The sequence below is a fragment of the Acanthisitta chloris genome, unplaced genomic scaffold (assembly GCF_000695815.1).
Source record: "Acanthisitta chloris isolate BGI_N310 unplaced genomic scaffold, ASM69581v1 scaffold2674, whole genome shotgun sequence".
Classification (NCBI taxonomy): Eukaryota; Metazoa; Chordata; class Aves; order Passeriformes; family Acanthisittidae; genus Acanthisitta; species Acanthisitta chloris.
In genome coordinates this window covers 1-17,161 of record NW_008670775.1, presented here as the reverse complement: position 1 = coordinate 17,161, position 17,161 = coordinate 1, and the positions used below count along the sequence as shown (strand labels likewise).

Genomic DNA, 17,161 nt, shown 5'->3' with positions numbered 1-17,161 from the left:
GGTCTCTTTTCTCTCTCTGTTCTAATTGATTTGCAGCACATGTTTGGTGTCTTCTAAAGTGCATTTCTTCAGCACAATGTAATCACATGGCACAGTGTATCCCAGAATCCAGTTTATTCCTGAAAGCAAAGGCACCAGGCTGAGCACTGCTTATTTCCTATACTTGCCAGTGTTGGCAAAAGGTAAATCCATATTTATAGTAAAGCCTGTGTCAGCCCATTTCTGGAGTTCCCCTGATGCTGGGTAAGAGAAGTCTGATAAGTGTTCAACAGTGCCCGGGGACCCCAAAATGTCACCTGAGGGGTTCAGAGGGACCCCAGAACATGAGCTGAGGGGGTTAGATGAACCCAGAGGACCCCAAAATAGAACCCAAAACAGTTCAGAGGTTTTCAGGGCACCCCCAAAGATGACCTGAGGGAGTTGGAGGGCTCCAGGGGAACCCAAAATATGACCTGAGGGGTTCAGAGAAGCCAAAAATGTTGCCTGAGGGGTTCAGAGGGACCTGAGGCACCCCAAAACCTGACCTAAAGTAGTTCAGAGGGTTCCAGGACACCCTGAGGTATGACCATATGAGCATCAACCTGCACAGGCTTTTTAAGTGCATCATTTAAATGCTTTTAGGAGTGTGACAGTGTCAGAGTGCCTGTTAATAGTTTTAGTTGGAGTTGTGTAGCAGAAGTTTGTTTTTCTGCTGCTTATTAACCAGTTGGATGTCAGGAAAATGGTTCCAGTGCCTGACCAGAGCGAGGCTGCTGTTGGAGTGTGTGGTTTCAGAGTGGCTCCATGTGGTTCCAGAGCAGTGCCAGGCTTGTGGCAGAGCTCTTGCCATCACTTAACTGAACCCAGCTGGAAAGATTTTGCCCAAATCCTGAGGTGGCAACCCCATGGGTGCTGTGTTCCTGTGTGCTTACAGGAGCCTTGGATTGGAGCTGCACAGTCCTGCGTTTGGGTTGAGGTTTCCAGCATGTTCAACTCTTGGTAATGGGAATGATCTTAAAACAGGCATTTCAGTTCACCTCAGGGGCTGTTTCAGGTTTCTTTCTTCACTGGTCATTAAGGCAAATGGCCAAGCTCTGTTAGCAGGATTAGAAAACCAAGTCCTGGCACAGGACCCGGTGAGGATAGATACTTCCCTTGATTTATGCCTGGAACATTGAGATCTTCCCTCTCTCTCCAGCCCCTTTCTGAACATGTGCTGTGAAAGCTGCAGCCACATATAGCCTCAGCATGGACCTGGTTTGATCCCGACCCGATGGAATGGGGGACCGTGTATTGTTAATGCTGTTTAGGCCCGTGGGAAGCTGCTGCCTCTCTTCCTATGAAACACACCTCAGCACTTACTTCCAGGGGGGAAGACCATCCGTATCAACCCGTGGTGCTGTGGGAAAGGCCTTGCTCAGAGTCACCTTCTGCTCATCTTTAAGCATTTCCCCTTGTTTCCCTGATCCATTTTTCTAGTGAGGAATCTTCTAGCCTCAGTTTTTATTTTTAAATGTTTAGTCACTGCATTATGGCAGTGCCTGATGGCTCACTCCTAAAAATTGACTCTTCTGAAAATCCCTGGAGATACATATGGGGTGTGCTCAGAGGTGAAGGGCACACTTAACACCTGTGCCACGTATGGCTCTGGAAATGCTGACACCAGTCTGCAACTTGCTGGAAGCCCTAATTTTTTCCTTTCCCCTTACTTCTGTGTAGCATTTTCCTGCAAATGCAGAAATCTGCTGATTTTGGCCTTTTCAGTCTGGCTTACTGCAGGAAAACTGAGCGAACGAACCCCTGTGGCTTGCTCCTGTGGTGATCCCTTCCTTCCCGAGCAGAGCAGCTTGGAATGGCCAAGGACACTTCGTTCTGTTTGGCACAAAGGAGACAGAGAGAGACTTGCTTATATTTGTGGCTCACGGTTGTACTGACTGAGTCTGTTGGCTTTTATCCTGCTCTGTGCCCAGGAGAGAGGATTTTCTGCAGCTTCAGCTTTCTTCTAAGCCCATTCTCTGTATCTAGTGGTATGTGGTTGGAGCTCTGTTTGCTGAGATGACAGAAGAGAGGCAGTCAGGTCTGAAGGTAACTGGTGTCCATGGCATTTATCATATGTAGGGTGGGAAGTCTGACATAATGAGGCTTTTCTTCCTCTAAAGTGTGTTGCAAATCTTCTCTCTGGCTTGCTTTAATTCTTGGAGCAAACTGTGTGCTGCAAGAGAGCAGCAAGCAAGGTCCCTGCTTTTTCACTTCTCTCGTTGCCTGCTTTCTGTACTGCCCTTTGCTTTCCTGGATCATTTACTCTTCTCCATCCTGGGGAAGTGAGAGCAAAGGTATTTTACTCCTCCATATTGTGCTGTTATTTGCCTGTGGATGGTAGCGTGTCGAGTTTTGGGGGGCCCTGAGTACAAGGCATCCAGCTCCAAGTCACACAGGTGCCTCCGCCCAGAGCCTTCCAACTGATGGCTGCCTTGTTCCTGGCTGTAGGCTGGGCCTGGGGGCACACAGGGACACTTCCACTGCTCCTCATAACCCTCACTGAGGTCCCAGCCTGTGTTAGCAAAGAAAGGATGGTTTCTCTAGCTGAAGGCAACTCTATGTCCATCAGCAGTAGCCTGGAGCAAAACAGGCCAAAGTGGCTGTGGTAGCAGGTCTTGGGATCCTGGACATCCTTGCTGGAGAAGCTACCAGGATCTCTCATGTGAGTGGGACTAAGAGTGATTGCATCCTCTCTAGTGCTGTTTCTAGGCAGCATTACCCAGAAAATACATTCATTTTTGTTTGTGGCTTGTGAAGGAGCTGCTCAGTTTCCAGCCTGTGCCTACGAAGGAAAATTTGCTGCTGTTTGGGATCTTGTCACCTGCCATTTTCTGTGACTTGTGAATATTTGGCTTGTGGAATTCTATTTGGAGGCTGCATAAGGACAGTAGTGAGCTTCTCTTCTGGTGCCTTGCACCATGTGAAGTTGGAAATGCAGAGCTTTAAACCTCAGAAAGTCCTGTTTCTACCTTTCGAAGAGATTTAGGCACTTTGGAGCAGTATATGGAATGAGCAGGGCAGCTTGAAGCCACTTCTTATGTGGAAATTTCTTCCTTGTCTTGGAAGGAAAAAAACCCCCTGTAAATGGGGATGAAATTTCATAGCAGATGCAAACATGGTGCAAATGTTCTTTCTTTCCTTGTGCAGTTTGAAAAGGTTTTCAGACACTGAGCTGGATTTGAAACAATGACATTTTATCTCTTTAAGCCTTGCATCCTGAATGCAGAGAATCACAAGGTGGAATCCTTGGCCTGTGAGATACCAGTTGGAAAAAAGACTCTAGGAAAGTCCATTGTTTATTCTGGAAATCTGGGAGGCATATAATAATTTTTTTGTTTTGTTCATACTCTTGTCCCCTCTTTGGACTGGTGTGGCTGTTTTCGGATTGCTCTGGGAGACGTGACTGCTGTTACATGGCTTGAGGTTAAAAACAACCCCAAATCCTCCACTGGGAGCACATGAGGGGTTTGACTTTTACCTCTCTGCTACTCTCAGTGCTCTCCATGAGGATGAACTGTACCGTAGCTGAGAAGGCTGAACCTGGGTCCAGTGCCTTGGTCACCTCTGAGTGCTAACCCAACATCTCAATTTGTACCAGCACAAAAAATGTTGCTGCATTCACATCTGGGGATCATGTGTTGCCTCTAAGTGAGAAGAGAAACAGATACTTATTACTGTTCAGTTCTCCTTCACTGTAGTCTCCTCTCCTCCTTTTATCCATCTCTTCTTGTTAATCCATACATTGAAGGCAGAAGAGGTGCTGGTTTACCAGCTTGGCCAAGATGAGGAGGGGGTGGATAGTCAGAGCTGCTGTTGAAGACTCAAGAGCATTTGTATGTCTGTTTCTTCTCCTTCCTGTATGTCAGGTTGGGGTTAGAGCCTTCTGCAGGCAACTGGGATACACTAATCCAGCAGAATATTATCCACTTCTCAGGAGCTGCATTAATTTCTGCCTGGGGCATGAGCTGAGTCAGATCATGGGAGGTCTCCAGAGCTGGCATGGGTGTAGGGTGTGTGTGGGACAGCTCAGAGCAGGGCTGCCAACTGCCTGCTCTGGCACGAGCTGGGCACTGGGTTCAGGCACTCTTGTTATGTTCATGCCCTAACTGGCAGTGTGCTGACTGTGCAGTGTAAGAGCTTCCTCTGGATTTGTCCTGTACCTGAGGAATCTGGTTGTTTTTTTCCAAAATACGTTATTAAAAAAATGTTTGCCAAGATCACAAGTAGTTTTCCCCTCCTTGTTTCCCGCTGGAGCTGCCTGCCTCCCTCCCAGCACAGCCATCAAAGCACCATGCAGCATCCAAGTGCTCCTCCTGTGCCACGGGGTGTAATCAAGCATTCCAGCTCAAATTTGGGGTGGAAATCCTTTGAGTAAGTGGCTGCCTGTGCTCCCCAGTGGGTTGGGAAGCAATGGCTGGAGCCATTGGCATTCAGGTGCTGGTCTCTACAGCCTTTTGTCTTCAGCCAGAGCAGGGTGTCTGGTATCGCTGCTTCTCTTCATCCTTCCCTACTCCCAAGTCTGAGAAAACACTCTTTAAAAAAGTTTAACATTGCTTTTTTCCATCACCTGGATAATAACAGAGGTGAACAGAATCACAGAATCATTTAGTTTAGAAAAGACTCTGAGATCATCAAGCCCAACCTATGACCTAACACCACCGTGTCAACTAGACCAGAGCACTAAGTACCACATCCAGTCTCTCCCTAAGCGCCTCCAGGGAGAGTGACTCCATCACCTCTCTGGGCTACCCATTCCAGTGTCTAATCACCCTTTATTATACTATTATACCCTATATTAAAACTTAAAATTGCTCCTTTTCCTTTCCCCTTATGTCTTCCCTGCTCATGGCCTCTCTCTATTTTTAACCTGCTGCATTCAGATTTGTTTTCCCGGGCCTTCATGACCTCCATGACTTTGGAATATTTAAGACACAGCATTGTAGGCATCCTGCACAGCCGGGCGTGACTATTGTTGTTGCCAGCCGAATAGTCCTTATGTTTTTGGCTGCTTCTTGTGTTCTCACCTTTCAGTGGCACAGAGAGGAGCCCTTCAGGCTCCCTGTATCCACTTGGCTATTTACAGCCAGACTTAGCAGCCCTGTTTATTAAGTTCTTGAAAGTGGAATCCTCTGGAATAGAAATCACAACACTGCTGAGTGTCAGAGGGAAGGTTTGGTACAAATGCCTTAGCCCATCAGTGTGTTGGCATGGGATAATTGTAATTTTTGGTGCTCTGGTAGTTGTGCTGGTTCTTCCCTGGACACGGGTACCTTAAAAATGTGGTTATTTTTGTCACTTTTTATGGGGCCAGAAAAAGGATTTGTTTGGTTTTTCTCTCTTGTTAACATTGTCTGTTCAGTGTGAATTTGCTGAGGCAAAGATAAATCGAACTGGATCTTTTAGTGTACCTTCGGTTCCTGCAAGTGCTGAGTGTGACAGAGAGTTGAGTGAGGAACTCAGGGCTTAATTCAGGTCACTGCACCCCTCTCTTCAGCCTGGAGAAAAGGAGTCTCACAGGGGAACCTTCTTGCTCTCTACTCCGTGACAGGAGGTTGTAGCCAGGTGGGGATGGTCTCTTCTCCCAAGAAGTGACAAGGGGAAATGGCCTCAAGTTGCACCAGGGGAGGTTTAGATTTGATATTAGGGAAAATTTCTTTACAGAGAGGGTTGTCAAGCCCTGGAATAAGCAGACCAGGGCAGTGGTAGAATTTCCATCCTTGAAGTGTGCAAAAAAACACATGGCTGTGGCACTTGAGGACATGGTTCAGTAGTAAACATGGTAGTGGTGCTGGGTTGAAGGTTTGACTTGATGATCTTGAAGGTCTTTTCCAAAGGTAATGAACCTGTGATTCTCAGACTTGCTGTGGTTAATTGCACACTGGAAGCTTTAAGTTTGGAGCCTCCATTAATTTGGAATTGTTTACAAAGTACTTGTGTCTTGTTACCCGTAGCTTTAAGAAACAATCCACTTTAGACAGCCAAGAGTGGCTGGGACCATGCTCTGCTGACCTGTAAATGCCATTACTTGTCTATGACCTGCAGTTTGCCCGCACAGAGCTGTGGTGGGGATCATCTAATAGCTGCTTTATCACAGAATCACTCTGAAATGGGTGTAATTCCTTGAATTGGGGAATACACTGGAAGCTGCTAAACAATTTTTTCTTTGATTCAAGTCTGCATAATTTGCTTAGAACTTTACCTTAGACTTACTTCATTTATATGTCTCAATCTACATTTGTTCTTGAGTAAACCTCACTGTTGGTAGATCTTTTCTATCAAAAACAAATCCTGAGCATCAGGACTCGAAGTACTGTCTTTGAGCATCTGGCTCTTAAAATGAACATGAGGAGTGTGGTCCTGTGGGCTGGGCCTGGAGTTCCCCTCTTCAGGGACATGTGTCCCAGAGTCCCTTCTGTGGCCACAGAGTGGAGCAGCTGCCTGCCAGACTCCTGGAATAAAAGTTCCAATAGCACTATCTGGCTTTGAAGATGTTCTCAGTTGTGCCTTCGTTTTTGGTAGTAAATAACGCCAGGTGAATTCACAACTGGTGAGACTGAAGTAACTGTTAAAAATGTGTTCCTGGACTGGAAGAAATAGGAAAAAGTCCTGTTCTCTGAGTTTCCAGACATGAAATGCTGTTCAACACAGGGGAGATGCACCCCTGGCTTACACTGACAGGCAGTTTGATTCATGTGGGTGGTGGGATTAATGTTGGTGAGTAATATTTTACAGTGATATCAGTGTAACATTCAGATCAGTTGTAGCTGGGGCCCATGAGCAGGAGGCTCAATTGCTCCAGGACTTGGAGTGCTGCTTGTGCCTGTAACTGGGCATTTCTCTCATTACTGTGATCCTGAAGCATCACAAGTTCAGTTTAAAGGAAGTCTCTTAAGTGCATTTTTCTCTTTTAGGCTTAAACCATCTGTCCTTTGATCCTGCCAGCACCACCGAGTCCCTGCAGCTGGGCAGTGCTGCTGGCCTGCGGGTGTCGGACAGCCCAGCTGAGGATGGAAGCGATCCAGGAAAGAGGAAGAGAGCAAGTGTTCCTCCAGGTGAGCTGAGTAGCAGCTCTGTTGCTGGCCGTAGAAAAGGGGTCCATGTAGCCGTGGATCCAGCTGCTGTGCTGCGGTGTTGGTGTGGGTGGTGGAGATGGAGGTGGGTGGACCTGGTGTTGCTGCAGTTTGACCAGGGTGCATTTAGCCATGCTTGGATTGTGGAATCTCTGCAAGGAGTATGGTGCAATAGAACAAGAGGGAACAGTTTCCCACTACCAGAGGGAAGGGTTAGTGGGGTATTGGGAAGAAATTCTTCCCTGTGAGTGTGGTGAGGCACTGGCACAGGTTGCCCATAGAAGCTGTGGCTGCCCCTTCCTTGCAAGTGTTCAAGGCTAGGTTGGATGGGGCTTGGAGCAACCTGGTCTAGTGGAATGTGTCCCTGCCCATGGCAGGGGGTGGAACTGGATGAGCTTTAAGGTCCCTTCCCGCCCAAACCATTTTATGAATCTCTATACCTGTTCCATTAGATTTATGCAATTTTTTTCTAATTGGACAGTATCTCAAGATTAAAATCAAGGCCAGAAGGAAAACTTCTTAAATGCCAGCTTCCAGATTTCTCAGAGATTGATTGGGGGGAAAAAAAAAAATGCAGACAGAATAATGTCTTTGGAGATTCTATTGTGGTTGAAAACTGCAATCCCACCAGTGTCACTGGGAGAATGTGGCACCTGCTCATGCTGTGAAGATGAGATGTTACAGTGTGTACAGAGCTGTGTCTGTGGGAATTAGTCTCAGGTAACATAGGGAGATGCCAGGTGCAGAGGGGAAGGATGAGGCTGGACCTGAGGCAGAAGGAAGGTGTTGTGCAAAGCCTATGGCTGCAGGAAGAGAGGGTGAAATGTAATTGGGTAGAGGGAAGGTCCAGCTTTGTTTACCTGGTGCTAAAAATCCTTTAAAGGAAACTTGAAGGAGAATCTGAGACTTTACAGTTTACAGCAGTTTAGGGTTTTGAGGTGCTGCAGAGCACAAGAGAGTTCCACTAGGAGTGTGGGACTGAGCCTCTTGACCAAGAGCTTCCCTAGTCCTTCTCATGTCTCCTTCTCCCTCCTCATCCTTCCCCCTCCCATCTGTGTTTGAACAAACTCAGGTATTTTTGCTGTAGGCATCTGTAGCTGAAAGAACAAGTGTTTGTCAGGTGATCTGTGGAAGTAGCCAGGTAAATGTGTGCCTGACCCAGCCACATCACTGAAGAGGATCCGAGTGCTTTAATTAAGCCCTGTGTTTGTGTGGTGTCAATGGCTCCACCTGAATTGCCAGGTAACTGCTACACCTTGAGGCAGTAAGACTGGGCCTGCTGCTGGCAGCAGCATCACGTTGTTCTTTGCTTCCCTTCCCCTGTGAGCATGGAAGAGAAGTATCTTCCAGTGGCAGTGAGAGGATTCTGCTGGGACAGCCTGGCTGACTGTTCAGTTCAGTGCAGTCTGACAGTTTATACCAGCTGGATTTGTGTCCTTTGTTCGTAAATCTCTTGGGAGGAATCACTGTCCCCTTACCTTTAATCAGTGTTCCTTCAAGGCCCCTTAGAGCTGGAAACTGTAGTGGATAAACCATAACTGAGGTGCTTTGAGGTGTTTTCCTAGTCCTGGTGGCTCCTGAGGGACAGCACTGGTTTGTTTGTTTTCCCTATTTGGCTCTAACCTGAGTGTCGGGTTCAGCTCTGGTTTTGGGTGCTGACACTGCAGGGCCATGCTGGGCAGCAGAGCTGAGATCTGCTCTAAGCTCTTAATCACTTTTATTTTCCTCTCAGCAGATGGTGGCAGAAATCTGAGCCTGGACTCCATTCTGATGGGATTGCCAATGTCCGACCCGACTGCTTGGGCCACCGCCATGAACAACTTGGGGATGGCTCCCATGGGGATGACAGGACAGCCCCTCCTGCCCGGTGAGCTGAGCCAGGCTGTGCCCACCTTTCCTTTCAGACAGTTTTTTGGGAATAGTCTTGCGGGAGTTCACGTACAAAGAGGCGATTATCATCTCATCTTCTTGAATATCTCGTGACTGACTTTATTATTTACAGAAGTGATTTTTTTATACACACCTATTATAAGCACCCACTTATCATTGGTTAACTACTATTACTAGCCCACCTTACACACACTATAATTGGGTATTAACGTATCAATCATAAAATGCCCCAATTACTGTTCTCCACCTCTAAGCATCTTCAGCCCCTGCATCCCACAGCCAGGAGCTGCTTATCTTGCTACCTTCTTCCTCGCGTTCCAGCCACAGCAGTGTCCTTGAACAGCTTGGCTTGCAGCTTGCTCAGGCCCTGCTAGCAAGGCTGGATTGCTCACATGTCCGTTAGCAATCAGAAATTCTCCCACAAAGTCTGTTTTAGTGGTGTTGGATAAATGCCCATGTACAAACCATGTGGATACAGTGTTTGAAATGCATTGATTCTGCAAGTGCTTTCTTTAGAGACCTGATTTCAGAGGAAATAAGAATGCATGTTTTTTTAATGCAGATAATAGTTACTGTGGAGTACCTCCAGGGATTCTGCAGTGGACCAGGAGTAGGAGGGTGCCACGCAGAGCTCAGGAAACCAGTGTTATCCAGTAACACATTCATCTAAACTGCAGTGGCTTAAAATGAAAGGTGGGAGGGAGATGAAGAGGAAAGCAATAGGGCAGCAAAATGGCAGAAATTAATGAATGATTGTGCTCCAGAAATGGGCACCTTGTGGTCTGGAATACATGTGCATGGTGAGTCATCCTGTCCAGGATGAAAGAGCTCCTATGGGGAACAGAGCAGTGCTGCGCCTGGTTTCCCAGCAGTGCAGGATGCTGGGTGTCAAACTCCTGAACTGACTGTTCCAGTGCTTTACTCCGCTAAGAAGGATCCTGTGTTGGCAACACTCTGCAAGCCCAGTTTTGCTCTTGTAGCACAGAGCAGGTGGTTTGCTGTGGAGCCAATACTATACTTAACAGCATCACTTAACTTGCCCTAAGTTTTTCATGTAGTCTGTGCTCTAAGAATCATAGAATCATGGAATGGTTTAGGCTGGGAGGACCTTAAAGCTCATCCAATTCTGCCCTGCTGCCATGGACAGGGACCTCTTCCACTAGCCCAGGCTGCTCCAAGCCCCATCCAACCTGGCCTTGAACACTTCCAGGGATGGGGCAGCCACAGCATCTCTGGGCAACGTGTGCCAGTGCCTCACCACACAAGGTGTTTTCAAGCCTAGAGACCACTGAGGTAGGTTAGGTTCACAGCAAAGTGTTTGCTTAAATGCTTCCTGTGTGTTTTTTTACCCAGTTGTTCTGGCAGGTTCTTAGCTGCATGAATTGGTAGACTTCTCTGGTTGGCAAGGTGATGCCCTTAATCATGAAGGTTGGAAAAGATGCCCAGGATCATTGAGTCCAACAAAACTGGGTCAGGTTTTCCACTGTTTTCATATGCCATGTGTGTCCTTGTTTGGACAAACCTCACTGGGAAGTGTTTGACACTAGATGGGAGCTGGTGTCTACAGAGTGAAGAAGGAAGTGGTTGATTTTAAGAGAAAAGTTATTTGACTGAGGCATTCAACAATGAAATAGTTTTAGATAGTTGTTTTTAGGGCACAAATCTGAAGTTTGTTGTTGCCATGTTCCCTCTCTGGTGTTTACTCAGCCAATTTCCACTGGCACCTGTGGGACCTTATTTGCTGTCTGAGTTCATAGTCACTGCATGGCTCCAAACCCCTACCTGACTCCCTTATTCTCTTCCCCATTTAGATTTTGATCCTGCTCTTGGGATGATGACTGGAATCCCTCCGATCAACCCCATGATGCCAGGCTTGGGGATTGTCCCACCTCCCATCCCTCCAGACATGCCTGCTGTGAAGGAGATCATTCATTGCAAGAGCTGCACTCTCTTCCCACCTAACCCACGTAACTGTCTATGTTTTTTCCTGTCTCTGTCTGCATAGGAATACCTGTGTGTGTTAGATAATCCCCAGATGTGTATAGGAGAAGGGCCATTCCCTTACCTGGGGTGAGTCGCTGTGATGAGCTGCTGGCAAGCAGGCCACAGAGCAACAGGACAAGCCTGGTCTTGTCCCTGAGTGTTTGCCATTTCCAGAAATATCTGCTTCAGTTGTTAGATTGACAAGGACTGGGGAAGAAAGCATTCCAGTCCCTGGACATATGAAGTCTTCATGGTGAGATTTTTCACATGTATTATCTAAGGCTTCAAAGACAGTGAGTTCTTGGAGATAAGGGACTGAATCAGCCTTGCATGGTCCATGCTGAGAATGTGGTGGAAGGAAAGCAGAGGCAGTTGGAAATAGTACGGAAAACTTGAAAAAACACAGTCAGGGCTCACCGGGCCATTGCAGGAAATAGGGATCCCCTTCACACTAGCTGATGACCCTTTCTCTTCACTTCTGTTATAAAAACCAGAGGGAGGAAAAACAAAGCAAAGATGATACATGGACATGCCTGTCATTGATAGTGTGGATCTGTGTGTAAGGGTGTAGCTCAAGCAGGGAGGCCTGGAGCATGTGCAGTTGCAGCACAGAGAATACTCTGCACACATTTGCTGTATAGTATTTACATTAAGACTGTTCTTTAAAAGCTCTGACTTTGTAGCACCTCCCATGCTAAAGTTTTGAGGTGCTCATCTCATAGAGACAGCAGCTCAGTGAGCTGCTGCTTGTGCTCAGGAGAGTGTTTGGAGGGCTTCAGGCTCCTGGGATCTTGTATTTGGAAACAGTGAACATGCTAACTCTCATGGAGCATGTCAGCAGTGCTATGGATCTGCTTTGTAATGAATTTGAGTGCAGCGTAGCCAGGTGTGTGTTTGAATGAAGCCTGGGAGGTATGGTTGTCTCTGAGGAAGGGACATGTGCTGACAATCCAAAAACTAACCTGCTTTGCTTTGTCTCTTCAGATCTTCCCCCTCCAGCCACAAGAGAGAGGCCCCCGGGGTGCAAGACAGTGTTTGTTGGAGGCTTGCCGGAAAATGGGACAGAACAGATTATCATGGAGGTGTTTGAGCAGTGTGGGGAGGTCATTGCTATCCGGAAGAGCAAGAAGAACTTCTGCCATATCCGCTTTGCTGAGGAGTTCATGGTGGACAAGGCACTTTATCTCTCTGGTGGGTATATTTCTGGCTCAGAGAGCATCTTAAGTGTCTGGGGCAGAGCTGTGATGCTGCCTTTATAGATAGAATGGTAGGATTTGGAGCAGATTTGGCTAATGTTGTGTCAGTTTGCCTTGTGCTGCTATTGCATTTCTGCTTAAATCCATGACAACGGCTCCTGAGAGGAAGGACAGCAATGCTTTGTCACCTGCAAACCTCTATAAAACATTGGGCTGAGGTACAGAGTCCATCCCCATCTTAACCTGGATAAATATCCAGCTGATTCTATAGATAATGCTAAGGATCCTATAAAAATTGGCAGTTGCTCTCAATTGCCTGTTAATGGGATTATGTGCTTGACTTTTATCAGGATTTTTTTCCCCGTTAGTTATGAGAGCTGATTTGACTTGTCCTGGGCTCTTTTTGCCTATGGAGCTCCAGGTAAGTCACCTGTCCTGCCTGAACACTTCTCATCCCCACCAGGCTATCGCATCAGGCTGGGCTCCAGCACTGACAAGAAGGATACTGGGCGCCTGCATGTGGATTTTGCCCAGGCTCGGGATGACCTGTACGAGTGGGAGTGCAAGCAGAGGATGCTGGCGCGGGAGGAGCGCCACCGGAGGCGGTTGGCGGAGGAACGCTTTCGCCCGCCCTCCCCTCCACCTGTTGTCCACTACTCCGACCACGAGTGCAGTGTGGTCGCTGAGAAGCTGAAAGGTGAGTGGGTGCGGGGCCATGGCCACCCTTCTGTGCAGCAGCTGAACAGAAGTTTGTGTTCTCTAAGGTCTCTTGCTGAGCTGAGGTGCTGGTGCCATGGAGACCTTGCAGAGCCCTCGGCCCACACACAGCAGCTCCCCTGGACCTCTCCCTTGCAGAATTGTTTATTTTTGTCAAAACAACTGTGTACTTGAATCACATTCATAGTATCCCAGGTTGGAAGGACCAAATGGCCTAGCACCCTGCCTAGCCCAGTCTTGAATGCATTCAGTATTGGGGCATCCACCACTTCCAGTGGCTGATTGTTGCCATTGTGAAAAATGGTCCTCTTGTGCCCAATCGAAATCTCCCCAGGAGCACCCGTTGCCCCACATCTTTTCTGTGTGACTCCTTGTAAAAAAGAAGTTTCCATATTCTTTGTAGCCACCCTTTGAATACTGGAACACAGTGATGAGGTATTCCCTAAATGTTATTTTCCCAAGGCTGAACAAATCTCTTGAGTACAACAAACTTGTGCAAATCAGAACTGATGATTTTGCAGCTGGAGAACATTTTCTTTCACAAAAGGGTACATCTGAGTAGACATGAAGTTTTCCAGTAGGTTTCTAGCAGTTGGTCCTCCTCTTGTTGCACCTCAGCAGATAATTTGCTCCATCAGCTTGACATTAGACTTGTCTTCGTTTGTACAGCCATGTGTGTAGATCATTCTGTGCTTCTAGGAGTTGTAATGAGCCACCTGATGGAAGTTGACCTCTGAAAGAGCAGTTCAGTGCCAGGGAAAGGACCTGAAATGTGCCCAGGCAACCTCATTCCTGTGGAGTAAAAGTGTCCTTTCTTGCTGCAGATGACACAAAGTTCTCAGAAGCCATCCAGACCTTGCTGACCTGGATAGAGCGTGGGGAAGTGAACAGGAGGACTGCCAACAACTTCTACTCCATGATCCAGTCGGCCAACAGCCACATCCGCAGGCTCATCAATGAGAAAGCAGCTCATGAGAAAGAGATGGAAGAAGCTAAAGAGAAGTTCAAACTGGCTCTCTCAGGGATCCTGGTGCAGTGTGAGTAGATTGTCCATGCTGGATGTTGGTCATTTGGTGTAAGGAAGATTTCTAGAGTCTGGAGAGGCCACGCTAAAAGGGCTCTGGGAAGAGAAGTAGCAATCACTTCTGTGCAGATAAAGCTCATTTACGATCATGTCATTAACTTGGCAAAAATCCCTTGTGGTACTTGTTACTGAAGTAAGAGTCCACATTTTGGGGGAGCATAGAATGAGTTCTGAAATTTGTTTCCTCTTCTAATTATCGTCTGTTAGTAATTCTGTCATCTTTTCAACTCCTCCTGTGCACAGACAAGGTAAGTTCCTGGGAATCTGGTGCCTCAGCGAAGTGTGCAGGATTTGTTCGCCAAAGGTAGGATGCAGTGGAGTGTTCCCAACACTCTGTTGCAGAACCTGGGTCTTTCAAATCCCAGTATGTTCTTAGACCAGGAAACCAAGGAAGAGGCATGGATTGCATTATTTCCAGCATGTGATTTGTAACAGTTCTTCAGACCATTTGTTGTCTCTTACACATCCTTGCTTTAATAAATCTGAATATTTTTACTTCTTTACAAGTACCTTCTCCTCAATTGTACTAATTCTCTGAGTCCCTCACCTAGATTGTGAACATTCTTAACTTTTGGGTTTATATCCAATAATTTTGGCTGTTCCTTTTTTGATACTTGATTTTTGTTAAATTATTTTTTTGCTTTCAATTCTGTTAATGGTAAAAACTATGGGCACACAGTCCAGAGGGCCATACAGTGAGCACTGCAGAGTAAGTAGCAATAGAGGCTAGTGTGTAACTCTACTCTCTGAAACACAGCTGAGATCTCAGCCATTCTTAGGTTACACTGAGGAGCAAGGAGATGTGTTTATGTGGTAAGAATTATGGCTAGCACATCAGAGGCATAAAAACCCCAATCAGGTAGATGTGCTTTGTGCTGTGGGTGAGCTCTTGTCCAAGGAGAAGCACTTTGTATATCCAAAATCCTCTGTGAATTTTCTAGAGAAACAGAAGAAATAAATCTCAGGACCAAGAAAAGTGGATGGCTGGTGCCAGGGCCTTTTTCCTGTAGGTGGCACAGGCTGTGGCACTGTCCATTGGGACATCCCAAGGGCCAGCTCTCACAGTTGTACCTCATCATCCCATTTTGGAGGGCAAGTGCTGCCCCTCTGGACTCTTTACACTCCCAGCCAGCCTTGCACAACATATTTGGATGTTTTTCAGCACACATGTGCTGCCTTTTTTCCATGTGTCCTGCCTTTTTCCCAGCTGAGAGCAGAGCCCATTTCCCAGTAGTTCGTCACTCTGTGAGCTCTGGGCACTGGCCTGGTAAGGCCCACATCTCTCTTTCCAGGCACTAAGCCCTTCCCTGAGCGTAGCGTCAGCACAGTACAGTGTTATAAGAAAAAGGTAGCCAAACCACCTGCCTGATTCCACTTTTTTACTCCTTTACTCCTCTTGTTCGCCCTCTCTGGATGCTATTCGGGCCCGATTTGCTGCTGATTTGATACTCCAGTCGAGCAGATAGTGGCCGTGTACCATTCTGCCTCCAAACAAAAGGCTTGGGACCATTTCACGAAAGCTCAGCGTAAGAACATCAGCGTGTGGTGCAAACAAGCAGAGGTTGGTAACCTTTTCTTGTGTTAGATCCTCCCGCACAGTCTCTTGCTTGTCAGGATGTTGATGTTAAGTTTGCACTATGCTCGCGTGGATAACAACACCTTCATTCACAGTGTGAGTTGGGGATGACTCGAGTCGACTCTTGTGTTACAGGTAATACATTTCCTCTTGGTATCTGTTTTAGTCATAGCAACACACTGAGACCTGTCTGCTGATTGAAGTTGTGCACAGTACTCAGTAATAACAGATTTGCTTTCTGCTGGTTTTAATATTAAAGCAAGAGGGATTTCTAGGCAAATGCTAAAAAATGCCCTCACCAAACCCTAACCAGATTCAGAATCCATTTAATCACATTTTTGTGTGACAGTTCACCTTGAGAGATAGAAATAATTGCAGCTGGACAGCCTGGAAAGCTTGAGAGAGGATGTTCGCCTGTTTGTGTATTCATCCCGTGAAGTGACTTCATGAAATATGGGATATAAAGGTGGTGACAAGGATGGGGCTGATGGAAGAAGTCTTGTCACTGCTCTTCCTGCAGGAGGAAGTATAGCTCTCAGTCCAGTAAGATTTGATAAAAACAAATAAGGGGGTCAGGCAGAATGTCAGGAAAAATGAAGCCAAGGTAAAGAAAGTCTCTCTCTTGGGCAAGGGCTGGACCAGGGAGATGTTTGTCCTGGTGTCTGTGGTGAAATCCATGCTGCCTGCTGTCACCTGCATAGCAGGGATGTCACAGTATGTGTCTGCAGTCATATCGCATGGTGGCCTGACCCAGGTGCAGGACCTTGCACTTGGCCTTGTTGGAATCTCATGAAGTTTGATCCCATTCCACCCTGTCCCAGTTCCTCTGGTTGTCATTCCTTAACTATAGTGTAAACCTTCCTGTGATTCTGGGTTTTTCTTGGATGTTGAGTTCCTTATTACAAATTTGGAAAGCAAGTCTATCCCAGCAAAACCAGGAGTTGTCTCTCACCTTTAAGATTATTTAACATCAAAAGTGAATTTGGGCAAGGCTGATCCCCATGGATTGGGGGTGTACAAGCCCATGATCCCCCACAGGGATGTCCAGGCCTGTGTTCCCCATGGCTTGGGGTTGTCCAGCCACCTTCTCATAGAGCTGTGATCTGAGAAGAATCTGTAAAGCTGGATCATACCCAACCAGGGCCCTTCTGGTAACTAGCAGATGATCCATCCTCCACCATGCTGGGAACATTCTAAATGCCTATATTGTCCTGAGAAGCTTCCAGCTATGGTCTCGCCGTGAGTCTGCACTTTCCATTGCCACTGAATCAAACCTTTGTAGTAGCTAAGGGAGTAGTCAAGGTTTCCTTTACACATGAGAAACCAAGGTGCAGTCTGGTTCAGACTATGCCTCCACTCTAAGCCCCAGTGCTCCCATTCTTGCCTGCTTTCTGATTGCTTGCTATGGCTGGGGTGGGAGCTCTCTCTCCATTTGGAGCTGTCTTTTGTTCCAAGGTAAGTTCTCCTGGTGGGAAGAGGCTGTGAGACAATCAGTGAGGCCAATTGCAGGACCACTTGCTGCCGGGCTCAGCCTGCTGCTCTCCCCCAGCTTAGGGTCTGCTCTTAAAGTAAGGTGGAGCCACAAGATGCAGCTTCTTGGTAGATGTGTATTTATATAAATATAAAA

The 17,161-nt window shown here is 47.0% G+C and overlaps 1 protein-coding gene across 1 annotated transcript in view; it reads left to right on the top strand.

The window, feature by feature from the left end:
* LOC103801376 (ecto-NOX disulfide-thiol exchanger 2-like) overlaps nt 1-15,523 on the top strand; it is a gene marked incomplete at its 3' end in the record, with an annotated part of 15,843 nt that extends 320 nt beyond the window's left edge. Inside the window, exons 2-8 of the mRNA XM_009073790.1 lie at nt 6,930-7,070; nt 8,824-8,955; nt 10,790-10,945; nt 11,946-12,152; nt 12,621-12,854; nt 13,699-13,911; nt 15,413-15,523. Of these exons, the coding sequence (XP_009072038.1) occupies nt 6,930-7,070; nt 8,824-8,955; nt 10,790-10,945; nt 11,946-12,152; nt 12,621-12,854; nt 13,699-13,911; nt 15,413-15,523 (1,194 nt within the window). The remainder of the gene's footprint in view (nt 1-6,929; nt 7,071-8,823; nt 8,956-10,789; nt 10,946-11,945; nt 12,153-12,620; nt 12,855-13,698; nt 13,912-15,412) is intronic.
* Nucleotides 15,524-17,161: the final 1,638 nt, after the last annotated feature.